Source organism: Sitodiplosis mosellana, unplaced genomic scaffold, assembly GCF_009176505.1.
Source record: "Sitodiplosis mosellana isolate CC-2019 unplaced genomic scaffold, AAFC_SMos_1.0 Smas_scaffold_6191, whole genome shotgun sequence".
Lineage (NCBI taxonomy): Eukaryota > Metazoa > Arthropoda > Insecta > Diptera > Cecidomyiidae > Sitodiplosis > Sitodiplosis mosellana.
Genome location: NW_022601432.1, coordinates 2644714 through 2660035, shown reverse-complemented (window position 1 = coordinate 2660035; position 15322 = coordinate 2644714). Strand labels below are relative to the sequence as shown.

General features: G+C 35.8%; 2 protein-coding genes across 5 annotated transcripts in view; one reads left to right on the top strand and one right to left on the bottom strand.

Annotated features, from left to right (window-relative positions):
- The window catches only part of LOC129576476 (uncharacterized), a 28171-nt gene extending 22084 nt beyond the window's left edge, over positions 1-6087 (top strand). For 2 of the 4 annotated variants that reach the window (XM_055461665.1, XM_055461666.1), the window contains 2 exons: positions 5288-5554; positions 5638-6087. In XM_055461665.1, the coding sequence (XP_055317640.1) occupies positions 5288-5554; positions 5638-5712 (342 nt within the window). In that variant the 3' untranslated portion in view covers positions 5713-6087. Of the gene's footprint in view, positions 1-993; positions 1179-2371; positions 3244-5287; positions 5555-5637 lie in introns of those variants that run through there. The other 2 variants (XM_055461667.1, XM_055461663.1) reach the window with 2 other exon arrangements.
- A 3741-nt stretch (positions 6088-9828) lies between these two features.
- LOC129576555 (levanase-like) lies at positions 9829-12240 on the bottom strand. The gene has a single exon (XM_055461777.1). The coding sequence runs from the start codon at positions 12027-12029 to the stop codon at positions 10353-10355; it is 1677 nt and encodes a 558-aa protein (XP_055317752.1). The 5' UTR covers positions 12030-12240; the 3' UTR covers positions 9829-10352.
- Positions 12241-15322: the final 3082 nt, after the last annotated feature.

Here is a 15322-nt window from a genome sequence, read left to right as displayed (position 1 = left end):
AGAGAGAGAGAGAGAGAGAGAGAGAGAGAGAGAGAGAGAGAGAGAAATAGGAGCAAAAGATCGAAGAATGTATGTTGCAGCATTCGATATCAGTGTGCAAACAGCACTGGCAAGTTGAAGCCAATTAGGCAAGGGCGTTAGACATGCACTTGCCATTCAACCAGCATCAAGAGTGAAAAGACACAGTGTAAATCACACACATACAAAGTGTGTCCGATGGCGAAAGAAAGTGACATTGCATGATGGCCGTGCGTTATCATTATGGAACGCGACAGAGTAATATTTCTACCGTCATTTTTTTTCAGCACCATGCATTTTGCACGCACACACACTATCTCTGCCACCCAATTGAATGGGTAGATTTATTCATTGCTTCGATTTATCCAACCGACTGCTGATAAATGTTATTAAACTAACGACGGCACAAACAATCGATGCAACCGTATGTAAAGCGAAAAAAATAAAACCAATTTGAAAAGGCAACGCGCAATTCAATCGCAATCAAAAATCGAATAGAAATAAGTGCGACGGCTCTGTTTCGCCATTTGATGCTTGCACGAGTACGCGCGCGACAACGCTGCCCAAGAAAAACAAATCAAATTACTCTACGCTAAATTGATGCCAAGTTTAAGTAGTTCAATTTATTCTACACTGTTTGGATGCCCGCCAAGTTAAAAATGTATTGAAGTTTCGGCGTAATTTCGGTGTGGAATAAATTAAATAACTTGAACTTAAATTATCAATATGCAACGCCACCTATATGTTAAGTTAAAAATATACTGGACAAACTTCTTCGGAGTAATTTAACTCAAGTTGAATACATATAATTGTATTACAAATAGTATTGAACTTAATTTATTCCACACCGAAATTACGCCGAATCTTCAATACATTTTTAACTTGGCGGGCATCCAAACAGTGTTGAATAAATTGAACTACTTAAACTTGGCATCATTTTAGCGTAGATTAATTTGATTGGTTTCTCTTGGGTGCTTCATTACACCGAACGATCAAAGTTGTTGCAGAAAAACAACACAGACAAATAAATTAGAGCGCGCGAGAGAACGAGCAAGAGTGAGGGAACGAACTCGTGCAGCACACACAACATACGATAAGATGAAGTAATATGCAACATAGTTATTGTTGCGTGCTAAATATTTGGCTTCAGCAATTTATCGGTGAGTAAGCGCATTTTTATCTCTCTCTCTCTCTCTCTCTCTCTCTCTCTCTCTCTCTCTCTCTCTCTCTCTCTCTCTCTCTCTCTCTCTCTCTCTCTCTCTCTCTCTCTCTCTGTTCTTCTCGTGTACACATTTTGCTGGCGCTAAACTTTTTGCCCGCACACCGTTTTACTCACTCTTCATCTTTCCCCGTCGTTCACTTTCTCTCTCTCTCTCCCCCTCTGCCTCTCCCGCTCTCGCCTCGCCTGCTCCGCAATAAATGCCGTGCTGCAGATGGATTGCCGAGTTTCTTCTTCTGCAAGAAAGATTTGTGTGTAGTAGCACACAAGTCTTGGTTGGATTTCAACATTTTTGCCTTGCATCAGCATACACACTCTCGTTACCTTATCGTTTTGGTTCTCATGATTATTTTATTTCAGCATTCGTGGCGGTTGGCATGTGTATATATGTGTGTGTGTTTTTTCCTTCTTTTTCTTCTGAAATTCTTGCATCACAGCATAAGAAAACTTTTGCGTGTGTGCAAAGAGTTAATCGTTTTACGATTGAGACGGTCTTTTTTGTTGGTGGTATGATTGCGAATTGTGCGATTTCTTGTTGAACGAATGTGTGCAAGAGAAAGAGAAAAAGAGAGAAAGAGAGAAGAAGAGAGAGAGAGAGAAATCCATGCGGTGCATTCGAATGTTCGAGAAGTACAAGAGCCGTGAATTTCCGTAATAGCGCGCGATTAAGCTCACGTTTTCTTTTTGATTTGTAGCCAATATGACTTGTATCATTGCTGCTGTTGCTCGACAACACTTTTTGCATTGTCTCTTCTTGTGCTTGAGTTGGAGTTGTTTTTTTTTCTTTTTTTTTCTTCTCCTCTTGTGTGACGCTTATCCCCAGATTTTTCTTTTCACTTCGTGGTTGCTGCTACTTTTGCTGTTGCTTTTTTTTCTCTCGTAATCTGCACTGCAAAATGCTATATCCAAATCGAGTATTTCTTTCTCTATGTACTTGTCTCTTCAGTGAAAGTCAAAATACAATGAACAACATAAAAATGACGGTTTTTTTTTGTACACAGCACGTACAACGATAGCCATCATTGTGTCTCACTTCTTTCGTTGAATGTTCGTTTTTCCTCTTCATACTTGTCGATTTTTTTCTTCGTCTCTGCTTTCGTTCATTTCATCTCGGTTATTCTCTTTCTCTGTGCTCACACACTACACGAAGAGAGAAAGAAAATATGAAAGAAAGATGCTTTGGCGAAAATCAACTAATTCCAAGTTTGGTGTTTCCACCATTGGCATTGTGCCATGCTTCATAAAAGTGTGCATATATACAGTCTATTGCACGGCTGGCATTCGTTTGGCCGCATCGCTTCAATTCAAGCCATAAGAACACAACACTAACAAACGGACACACGGATTTCGTCGAAAAATGGAATAAAAGAAGCATTGTTAAAACGACAAAAATTAAGTGAAACATTTCCTAACATGAAGGGCAATTCATTTAAGTAATTCAGTTGATTGCACTTTCAATTGTTTTTAATCTTATGAGACGAGGAGCTGGTGTTTTTTTTCCTCTCGTCGCAACTGATGTTACCCGAATAGCAAAAATAGCCAAGTAGAAGGGAAAAAATATCTGTGTAAATGACACATTTGTGCCAAATAACGAAATCTGGATCCAGGAAAACGAACAACTCTGAACGTGACACAAATTCGGTCGGGAAATTGCATTCGCCATTAGTTTTTCTTTCTCTTCTATCGCTCTCTCGTGATATCCGTACTCGACAGTGAATTAGGGTGATTTGGTCGCCGGAAAATAGCCCGATTGCATTTAAAATTAAGAACCATTTGTATTTGAATATTACGGATGTGAATTCCATTTCTACGGCATTTCTGCTGCACGGAATATAAACGAATGAATTGTGAAAAGAAAAAATCATATCTAAATGAAATTTGCAACGCATCAAACAATGAGTGTTGATTGTCATTAGATCAAATATAGTGATGCATTTTCATTCATCATGTTGCTGAATAGTGCATCCAATACAAAAACTATGAAATCCAATTTGAAGTTCGATCATGTAAGTTGTCACTACAAAGCAAACAATTGCTTCAATTTGTTTTTTTTTTCGTTGAAAAAAAAAGAAGAAATTCGTGATTTGAAATCGACGTATTTACAAAAAAAAAAAAAAATTACAAATCAAAACAAGTAAAAAAAAATTTATTGGAAAATGACAAGGGATCAATCATTTTCTCTTCTAAAAGTTTGCGAGTAGAAGTTTGTTTTCCAACGAATTGGTTTCAATTTTCAATCGATAGTTACTCTTTCATTCTGTTAGCAAGAAACACAGAAATAAAAAAAATAAATTCAGAAATTGCAATATTTTATAGACAAAATGTTGGGCCAACTGTTCAAGTGCAGCTTCCAAAAATCTCAGAAAAACACTAAATTCTTCCACACAGAAATTGAAGTAGCGTGTTTTTGTCATTTTCGGTATTTTGTGGCACCTGCTACTCAAAGTCTTGACCAAATTATCAAAATATGCACCAGTTTCAGTGAAAATTGTTCACTCATGGTTACGTTCAACTTGGTTTGCCGTGAAACTGTCTAGATTAGAGATGATCTGTCAAGCGTTAGCATTTGAATAATTTCAAATTTGGAAAAAGCAAAATATTACAAATGAAACGGGTTTATTCACAGACATGACTATTTTTGTAGTTTTAAAAATAGTTTGTACAGTAAATTTAATTATAGAAATATATTTGCCTTTGGCTATTTTAAAATTTGGAACGAATTTTAGATACGTGCATATTGTACGACCTTTACATTAGCCATAGTATAGAATGTACTTTTAACTGATTATGAAAGCACGAATGAAATGCCCTAGAGATGTGTCAGTTGAATATAGTTGAATTGGTGCAATTTCTGCTCTGAACTTTAAACGATCTCTTTCTCTCTTGTGAAATGGCATTTTTGTATTCATACAAATTGAATATTCTCGTTTTTTTCCTATTTTTCCTATCGCATTTCTCGTTTTTGTACTCTGCATCCGGTAAAAAATATTATTTTCTTCGATTGAAAATAAAATCAGCTGATTTTCCTCTGTGCAAATTGCATTTTGGCATTTCAACGCATTGAGTGGAGGGAATATGCCGAACGTCATGTGAGTGTTGTTGCACGCAAAGAATGTTCGATTGCATTTTTATTGCCAAACATATATGAGAATGATGGTAATTTTCTTACGCCAATCACATACATAGCTCTTGAGTGCGTGCGCGCGCTCTCGTTAACTGACTATCTCTCTCTCTCTCTCCCTCTTTCAATGTAATGCACATGTCGTGTAAAATGTTTGAAATATTATACGAGTTTGCAGTCATTATTCGAGTGCCTTTTGCATGCAACTATGGAGAAAAAAAATGTTTGTACGGTCGTCAAATGGAGTCTAAGTTCGGTTAAAGTTTTCTTGAATGGTTCAAAATAGCTTCGAGAGCACAAACACGATTTTTTTCGTCGTCGTCGTCGTCGTCGTCATCTTCTTCATGAAATGGCTGGCACTTTGCAAACTAATACGTGAAATATGTAAACGTGGCGTTTAGCTTAATGCGATGCAATCTTGTTCAAATATTTAAATTGACCTTGGCTGTTAAAGACATTTCAAGTTGGTGTTAAAATGCACCTTCTTTCGTGCACGCTAAATGACAGCAGCGCTAACTTATCCTTGCTATTTTGACTCCCATGTGTGGTGTGTAAACACACACACACACACAGCGTCAGACGACGTACGTGATACGCGTTACGACGTGATTATATGAAGAAGCAACAAAGAAAAGAAGAAATAATGTGTGTGTGTGTGTGCTTTGAAAAGTCGAGTCGTTATCTCGAGCAACAATAGTGCTGAAACAATCTCAAATATTTGTACAAACGACAGCCATATCGCTCACGATACGTAATATGCAGGCAAACAATTTGCTCTTCATACTGATTACATCAAGTGATTTTGTCAAATTCAAATAGACTTTGTTGCAAACACCAATGGTGTTCATCATTTCGATTTTCCCATAAAGAATAAACTCACCACAAATATTTTCTCCGTCTTTCTCTCTATCTCTTCGCACCAAATTTAGGTATTCATCTATACAATGGATCGTATCGTTTGGTTTATTGTTTTGACAGTCGTCGCCAATTTTATATTGGAGTTTTCGGGCGTATGGGCACAAACAAAAGACAGCCAAAGCTATGGCCCACCAGCTGCGTCATATCATTTACCACAACAGCGTATTTCGAACAATGTTCGGCCAGACGATGTTGAACTCGTGGATCCAATGCAGACATCACCATCGGAAAATAATGGTCGTGCGGCGCGAAACAAACTATTTGATAACATTTTCAAGGTGATTAATTAGACAGTGTTGGATTCTTAATTGTATTTTGATTGGGAATACGGTTAAATGCTGTTTCGTTTGTATGTTTTCAGATACCCATTTCAACACTGAACGCTGTCAATGATTTACTTCAAGGAATTGGCGGTACATTTGGTGCTAGTGGATAACTAGTTCGAACGATTCGCACCAATTTTAATAGGCCACGAAGAATTGGGCGAAATTATGCCAACTATAGATTTATACCATGATTACAGGCTTCATTTCGCTCTTGAGCTATCCTCATCCTATTCGATTTTCGTATACTTTTTTATTCGCTTTTTCACAAATCCATAGATTTCCGATGTGCACTTTTTTTGACGTCTGTGCTAATTCGGAACCCCAATGAACGCATCGAATGTTCGATTAGAACCGAAAAAATAAAATAAAATAAAAGTCCGTACGGCTGAAGGACTTATATCTATATATACTATTTAAAAAAGAAAACTAGTTAAAGTCAAATAAAATTCAAAAGAGTAACTCAAATGGTACTTGTTTTAATTGCATTCCTGCATTGTGTTGCGTTTTGTTCATTTGCACACCCCATGCATTATACTTTGTAATGAGATCGTTTGTCGGACGACATTGTTCTGTAATGGCATCCAAATGCAATGGATGGAATTCCAAATGGCAGTCATTGTTTGTGTACACTTCCGTTCTCGAACTTGATGAATGAAAACGGTGCATTGTTGGAAATATATATACACACACAGAGAGAAAAAAAGAACAGAGAAAAGGTGAGCATTTATTTTCTGATGTGAAGTTGAACTACGGAAAAAATAATAGCACTGGTTTGCTATTTGTTCTGTCTTGTCAAGTCAAGTCAAGTAGAGTATGTATATGTGCGTTGTTTTTGTTGTTGTTCTTGCATTGTACTGAGCAAGGAACAGAGAGAGAGCGGGAGAGAGAGAGAGTGAGCAAGATAGAAAGAGAGAAGTATTTGCTTGTATAGTCAACGTTCTCGGTTTGAATTCGTAATAATAACGAATTAATTATGAAACGGACGCAATGAATAAAAACAAAGCGAAAACTATTCACTTCTCCATTTTTAGCACTACATGAAATGTAGAGCTACTAATCTGCTTATTTTTTTTTCTCAATACTTTTTGAGTGATAAAACAAATTATGGTGAATTTGAATTTTATGCTCATATTTTTTATTTAATTTAAAACAGGTGCACTAACGACAAATAAGTGCACAACCTCTCAAAGCGCCAATCAAATATTTATTATCAAATGTTTTTTTTTTTATTACATACATTTTTCGTACAGTATTTTCTGGGTTTTGAACAGAATTAAAGTGATTTTAGATTCTATGCTCATATTATTTATACACTTATTTAATTCAAACCAAAGGCAGTATATTTTAAAAAAGAAATAAAACCAAGATCTTGTGATTCATTTTGAAAATAAATATGTATATTACTTCAAAGTTACTTTGATGAAATACATTTCATGTAGTGCGCCAAAAAATAGTTTGTTGTGAAACAATAAAATAGATTAAATAACTAAAATCTCGAGAACGCAGAGTGGAACGAAGCGAAGCTCTGCGGTCTTGTTTTTCTCTCATTCGCTCTACACATCGCCCCTCTCCTTCTCTTTCACTTATCAAATTTGCCATTGCACGTTTTGTGCAACTCAAGCTCGGTAAAGTACACTTGATTAAGATGAAAGGAGCATTGCAAAGTATATATATATATATCTAGCAAATGTTTGCTTGCGTGAAACGGAATTTCGTGATGGAAAGGGAGCGAAAAAACGAAAGAGAGACAGGGAAATAGGAAAAATGAGAGCGAAACAAAGAAAAGTTCATTAGATATTTGGTCTGAAATAGTATGCAACCATGCAAAAATGTGTGTACGATTCAGTGTGGCAAGGACAAAATGGGTGAATGTGACCGCAGAATGTGAAAAATGGTCACTCAACTAAACAATTATTCGCTGCTCGAATGCATAACAATGAAGTGCAGTGTGTCCATCAATTTGTACGAGCATGCACAATTGATGCGCTTAAGAACAAAATACTTTTGAATTCCGTTTTGTTAACGAAGTTCTTGCTATATCATTATTTGTTCGTCTGCAACGAAAATACCACACAACCGATGCACTCTGGGCACATAATTGTATTTTCTGCAAATTAGATTGGTATTATAAATAAAAGCGATTTTGGTTATGCGATTTACATAACCCACCCACCGAGTGCATGATTTTGTGACCCAGTACGGAATTCCGTTTTCATACAAAGAACGCGTCCTTTGTATGGAAGCGGAATTCCGTACTGGGTCACAAAATCATGCACTCTTACCCACCTCCTTCTACTTTCCACGCTCTCGGAACGCGCTCCGTGAAATGCAATTACACACACCATTCTTCCGTCCATTTCATATTGACCAAATACCACAGACCAACCAATGTGAAAATAACCATTTGATTGGACCAGAAAAAAGAGATACACTCCAATGGCGAAATGTTGAATACACTACCAAAAATCACTCTGAGACTCTTCAATTTACTGTGACATTTAATATTTGAACGGACCACTCTCATTCAGTGTGTGTGTGTGTGTGTGTGTGAACAGAATTGTACAATCAATGGACTCAATCTACTGCGTATGTTCTCTCTCTCTCTTTCTCTCACCCATTTCATTTGAATTTCCGTCGAATCTTTTGTGGCCACAAAATTATACCATCTTCTGGGTCAGACATAACTGGGTAAAGATTGATACAATGGTTGAATATCGTTAGTTATGTAATTGCTTGATTATGAAGATAGATTGATTAGGATTTTCACTTAAGAACTCGAATCAGTTGCGATTTAGTTGTGAAGGCATTTGTATTGTAAAAAAAAAGTTTGGTTAATTGTGCACATACACATATTATCTAGATCATACACCCTGTTTGTGTATATGTCTATGATTGTACTTTTCTATGTCAAAAACGAAGGCGAAATAAAATGTTTTTTGCGAATGAATGCGCAAAAACCTTTTTACACAAAAATTGCCAATTATTATGAAATCAAACAACCAATTGTTTTACTTTTTAAGGACTGTTAGGTGAAACTTCAAGTTTTATATCGCTTAGCGGTAAAATTGATTCGATAGACATAAACTATTCGCAATTCCAAGTACAACTAATGCATGGTCATAGAGAGATGCAAAGTTTTTCAGTAAACGATCAAAATTGTTGTCGCAATTATGATATGGAACGCAACAAAATGTTAAAAATGTACATATACATTGGTAAAATTGATGTAAATTTAACGTGAACTTGTTCTGCAAAATTGAAACTCTCAACAAAATCAAAATCTAATTGGCTATGAAATCGGAAGTAAAAATTGTTTTTTTTTTCTATTTTATCTTTATTTTTTATTGATTTATAATGGTGTTGAAAACAGGAAACTCTCAATTACCATTCATCCATTCTTCACATTTTTCATTCTTTTATCTCCAAATAAAACTGAGAGCAACAACAACAACAAAACAGAGCGATAAAGTATGTTCGAACAATTTGACAAATGAATGAAGTGTATGAAATAACTACCGTGTAAAAAAATTGATTGATGTGCCAAATGACGTTAGTATTCAGCCCACTTTTTCTATAAACCAGAAAAATTATCTATGTCACAAGCATTCTATGCCCATTTTTTTCTGTTATTGTCCTAAGGAAATTCGTGAGTACTTTTGCTTTCTCGGAAATGATTACATTCTGTTTGTTTTCGATTGTGTACAACCAAAATAGTACTTTTGCATCGACGAAACTTTTGCATCGACACAATCTGTACGATTAATTTTTGGAAACTTTTCGCTTGAAATGAGTTGATATTGCGTATCGCACGTGTGCCTCTTCCGTATAAAATAGCGAAACGTACAATGGCTTAAGATATGAAGAACAACTTGAATTCTGAAAGAGCGAGGCAGTACTGTTTGTTGCTATTGCAAATGTGACACTAATACATTCACACAGTCGTCAAGGTCGCATTCCAATGCGTCAAGTACGAATGGTGCTATCACCATCTGTGGTGAGAGTAGTTACGCCATGAAATTGATTAAGTTACGTGAATATCTGTTTTCATTGAAACATTTGAATGGTCTTCAAAGAAAATGAGACTTTGTTCGCTCAATACATAGAGTTGAAACCAAAATAAAGAGCTCAGTTTTTCTACAAAGTGAATTTGATATTTTGGCAATCAGTCAGGCAAATCAAAAAATCGATTGTTCATTCATAAATATTTCGTTGATTGCATGTTTTGAGTTGATTTTGTGTGTTTACCACAAATAACGATTGGGAATGATCCAGAAGTGTTCTACTGAGTGATTTCATAAAACATTTCGCTTTGTATGATCGTTTTTAAATACATTTATTGGGATGATATTCACATTACAATTTAAGTTTCCCCGTCATATTGTGGTTTTTTGCGATTTTCCACAAAACAAATCCAAAATTTTCATCAACACAAAGAATATATTAAGAAATATCATATGCTGTAAAGTTCAATGACTGTATCTCATAATACCAAATATGATCATTGGATTCCAAAAAAAATTTCATTAATAAAATAAGATTTTTTACCAATTTCAGTTTTGGCATTACAAATAATTGTGAACCTAAATGATTTCATTATCGACAAATAATATCACTTAAAATGGTAAGAGAAACAAAAAAAAAAATCATTAATATCAACATAATTGTGTTTAGTCAAGTCTTTATTTTTTTTTGTCTTATGAAACTGGAGCGTCATCTCACTGCGACAACGTAAACTACACCAGTACTACATTTATTGAGAATTATTGCTCACAAAAGAAAAAAATGAGCAAACATAAATAATGAGAAGAAGTAGGAATATATGTTGTGGACTGTAGTTCATATTGTTGCCATGTGATGACATGGTGTTATTTGACCAAATACTTTTAAGTGCTGCAACACGCAACTTTGACACTTTTACTGATTTCCCAGCATCAATCGATGATCGTAAATGAATTTTCTCCAAAAGTTCCGACGGAAAGAACAATGCGCTGATTGTGTTCAAACCGTCATCGGCGAATATTTCAATAGATGCTGTATCGAGAAGAATTTTCCCACTGAGTAATTGGCTGCTACTGATTCGTTTGATACGCTGCAATGGGCCGGCAAATCCTGGATGGAATGCAACATCACCTGAATTGCTCCGATCAAATCCGTACGTCCGTTCCTTAACATTGTAATTAAATGACACAAATTCACCCTTGGTATTACCGAAACGCAAATCAATTTGACCATTTTCGACCTGTTCAATATCAAACTCATAGTTCAGAATAAGCTGTGAGCCGGTATTGAATGGAATTTTGGATGTTACATCCATAATATGGTTTCCAGTCAAATTGAATGGTTCTGACAATGTCCAATTTCTGGCTGGATCAATGATGTTATTCAATTCGACGACGGGTTGTTGAATGACATGAAGAGCTCCATCAATTGTTCGAAGTCCCATTTCACGTGGAATGGTCATTTGGCCACGCCATGTCGATGCCGTAACGTTTTGTGCATATAACCAATTTGATAGCCAACCAATCAATACGACGCGCTCGGCTGGATCATTAGGATATGGTACGGCTGCATAGTTGTCAAAACCATTGTCAATCCATAGAATTCTCGACTTATCGTACGTATTGAATCTGCTTCCATTGAACTGACCGATGAAGTACTGCGTTCTACTGCCGTGCACTTCATCATTCATCGAAACAATCAATATATCGTGCTTGTTGCCATGTTCATCGGCCAGTGTTAATAATGCTGGACATTCCCATACACCAATTTTGAGACCTTCATCCGGCGACACACCGAAATCTGTGACTTTTTCCCACGATAACAAATTGGAGCTAACGTAGAACTCAATATGATCTAGTACAGCCAATGTCACATAGAATTTTCCGTCACGTTCGAAAACATTTGGATCACGGAAATCCAAAATCCCCTGATTTGGAATCACTGGATTTGCCTCGTATTGTGTCCATGTCGTACCATTGTCAAATGAATATGCCAACGCTTGACTTTGGTTTTTATTGTCATCCAGTGTATAAAGTGCGATGAGCGCCGTTGATGATGCATCTGAATTGTTCAACGCCGCAAATCCAGTAACGTTATTCTTGTCAAGTATGGCACATCCACTGTATATAACCCCTTTTTCATACGGTTTCAATGCAATGGGCATGTTCTCCCAATGGATTAGATCTGGTGATCGAGCATGACCCCAGTGCATTGGACCGAATACCGTGTCCACTGGATTGTATTGGAAGTATAGTTGATAGTAGCCACCTGCATAAATCAATCCATTTGGATCGTTTGACCAACCCGACGGAATCGAATAATGCAGCTGAAGACGATTTTTCTCCTTATAACTTTGCCCATTAACTGGTAACTCACAATAACAAATACTAAACAATAATAATAATCGAACGATGTTGGATTTGAACATTTTTTGCTTTCTATTTGAATTCAACAACAAAAATTTCGTTGACGAAATATTAAATGAATCACTGAACCGTTTGAAATGTTGGTACAGAATGCGATGGAAACATTCAACCAAGTGACTCTATATATAGAGAGAGAGCACACAAAATACGAATTCATACATTCACACTCTGAAGTGAAATGAGAATCGTTTGCTACGTAGAATTACATTCATTAAATTCGATACACAGGTGTGGCAATATTTGAGTTCGTATTTTGTTTGAGAGGTAAGTCAAACAACAATAAAAAATCACGCGAGTCTTATCACAATTAGTGGATTTCAGAAAACACATTTGCGGGGAGGCACTTCGTATTTTATTATTCATACTGGCTTCCCAAAGAATTAGAAAAGAATTTCGGAATGAATCTATCGCACAGCAAACGCACAAAGAGGATCAAGTGATATTTTTAATGAATATTCTTCCAAGCTTATTCGCTAAATTTGACGCTAATCCTGCAATAGAATACGTTCGGAAATGAGATGCAGTGGCTTGCATCAGGTCAAACAAGAAAGCCAAAATGTAAACACCTCCCTCACGCACACCCCCACCGCTACTCAAGTCATATCAAAATCGTGAAAACAAATTGATGATTCGATTATTGATTCTGAATCATAAGTGGTTCTTCAGAAACCATTTGATTTTTATCAATAAATTGTTTTGACAAATTGATAATTTTACACGTAATTATAATTGTAACAATGGCACTTGGTTTTCGATGGTGGTAGATTAAAATCAACTTAACGAATTAGAACATTACGCACGTTGTCATGTGATGCTTTCGATTGTTTTGAATTTAACTGTATTTTTTTCTGCATTCAGAATGCCCATTGAAAATAGAATGAAAAACAAATTCAAATGTGTCCGATCGTAATGTGCTGTGCGAGAATAAAATTCGGCGATTTGAATTTGATTCTATAGCGATTTTGAATAAATTATAGGTAAATATTACTAAATATTTTCATCTAAGAGCAATGAGGCAATCACCAAAAATTAAAATTGTGAAAATTATAATGAAAATCTGTTTTGGTCATTTTTGATGGAAAAAAAATATCAATAGGTACTCCTTAAACTTCATGATGCAATAGTTTTACAATCTTACGTCCAAATCGTAGGGATTAATCTTCAACGCCAATGACGTCCGAACACTTAAGATACTAGTTTAATTTTGAGAAGAAAAAAACCTACGCTTGAATCAACTGTCACCTTTCATATTGGGGGTACTGAATCCAAATTGATACAGTCATGGAAATTCAATTACAACCACTTTACTATTTTCAAGTTTTTGATATATTTGACCAACTTTTATTGCGTAACCATATCTATTTTAGCTCTAGATGTTTGACACGGAGCCACTTCAAAAAATGCTGACTGTTTTTTGTTGGATGATTTAGTGACCTTATGAAGGTCACTGCTAAGAAGACTCACTTACTTTATAGAGCAGTAATATTAATGACTATTGGCAAATTGGATTTGAAATTCAATTAAGACCTCTTTAAATTTTAGTTCATGTTCTTATATGGCCATATAAAGTCATATGAATTCGGTTATTGCACAATAAATTCAATCTTAATGAATCATCTCCACGGATAAAAATAGATAACAGCCCTTCGAAGGGCGAAATGTGCCGCAGAAGTGAAGGGAGGTGACATCATTGGGCAAATGTTCATAAATTTTCGTTGAAAAGTATATATGAATCAATTAAAATTGAAGAGCTCTAATATTTTCGAACATTTTTCAGCAACTTCAGTCACTTATTAGGCTTAACAGATGACAAAACCACTGCAGATTTTGGCAAAACTAATCCAAGCTGATTAGCTCGAGTGACACATCTGAAATGTTCTCTTGGTTCTTTGCTGGAGAGTGACAAAAGTTGAACTTGATTTAGTTCACTCAAATATGAACCCGTGAGCATAAAAACGACTTATTAAACAATCGCCGAACAAAACGATACAAGAAAAAACTACCAGACAAAACACACGTTAAAAACGTAACACAGCTGGACGGTACCGTTCAAAACGAAATTCCGCTGTGCTACACATTACCGCTGTGGTACGTTTTGTTCGGTAGTTTTTTCTTGTATCGTTTTGTTCGGCGATTGTTTAATAAGTCGTTTTTATGCTCACGGGTTCATATATAGTACTCAAAGTAGTGTAGTTCCCATTCGGCGACCGTTTGCATCACAAACGTAGGAAAGTACACAGTAAACACGATTGTTCTAACTTTTAGAACCGCAATATGAAATTTGGCACTAAAATCCATTTAAGTACCATTTTTACTAGAAAAAGTTCAAAATGTACTAAATCACAAATCAAAGCTTCATGTATTTATTATAGAACTTTTGAACTTTTTCTAGAGCAAATGGTACTAAAATCAAGTTAAGTGTCAAATCTCAACATTGCTAGAATCATTGTGTTTACTGTGTAAACATATTGTCGTTGCGATTTTAGCATAAAAACGTTGAGTAGAAAAAAATATAGAAAAAAAAGGTTACGACGAGCACAGTGATGACGATGACGATTTTGTGTACTAAGAATCTTCCCAAATGGTATTTGATCTTCAATGATTACTCTTTTTCTACTTGTTGTTTTTGTTTTTGTTGCTGTCTTTGATCTGAACAGTGCAAATAAGTGTTCAAATGAAAGTCATTAGCATTGAATGGTGAATTTTAACTGCTCCAGATTGACTTTGTAGTGCATTGAGGGGCGGTCGAAAGAAAGTTAAAAAGGAAAACTTTTTCAATGCCATGCACTCTATTTGATTCGTTCTTCTGTCGACAACAACGATTCCGTAAAAAGAGGAGAGAAAAAAATAAAGCGATCGAACGTAAAAGAGATAGAGAGAGAGAGAGAAAGAAAATTGATTTTGTTTTATTTAATTTAAAAGAGAGTTTAATGTTCGTTTTTGTGTGCAAGTTTTGCGGAACCTTTTTGTACCTGCAGCATCGCATCAATATGGCAAAAGCACTCAACGTAAAACGTTTGCCTCGATTTCAAAGCATTTTTGGATTTGTTTGAGCTTTTACTTTCCTCCTCATGTGCGCTCACTTTTACATTTTCCTTTCATTAAGCCAACGAGTCTGATCGAACGAATCCATTTAATCAAATCCAATACGGATTTACGACTTGTGTGACGTAGAAACAATAATGTCGTTTGAAACTCCGAAACATACACACACACATAGAGAGAGAGAGAGAGAGAGAGAGAGAGAGAGAGAGAGAGAGAGAGAGAGAGAGAGAGAGAGAGAGAGAGAGAGAGA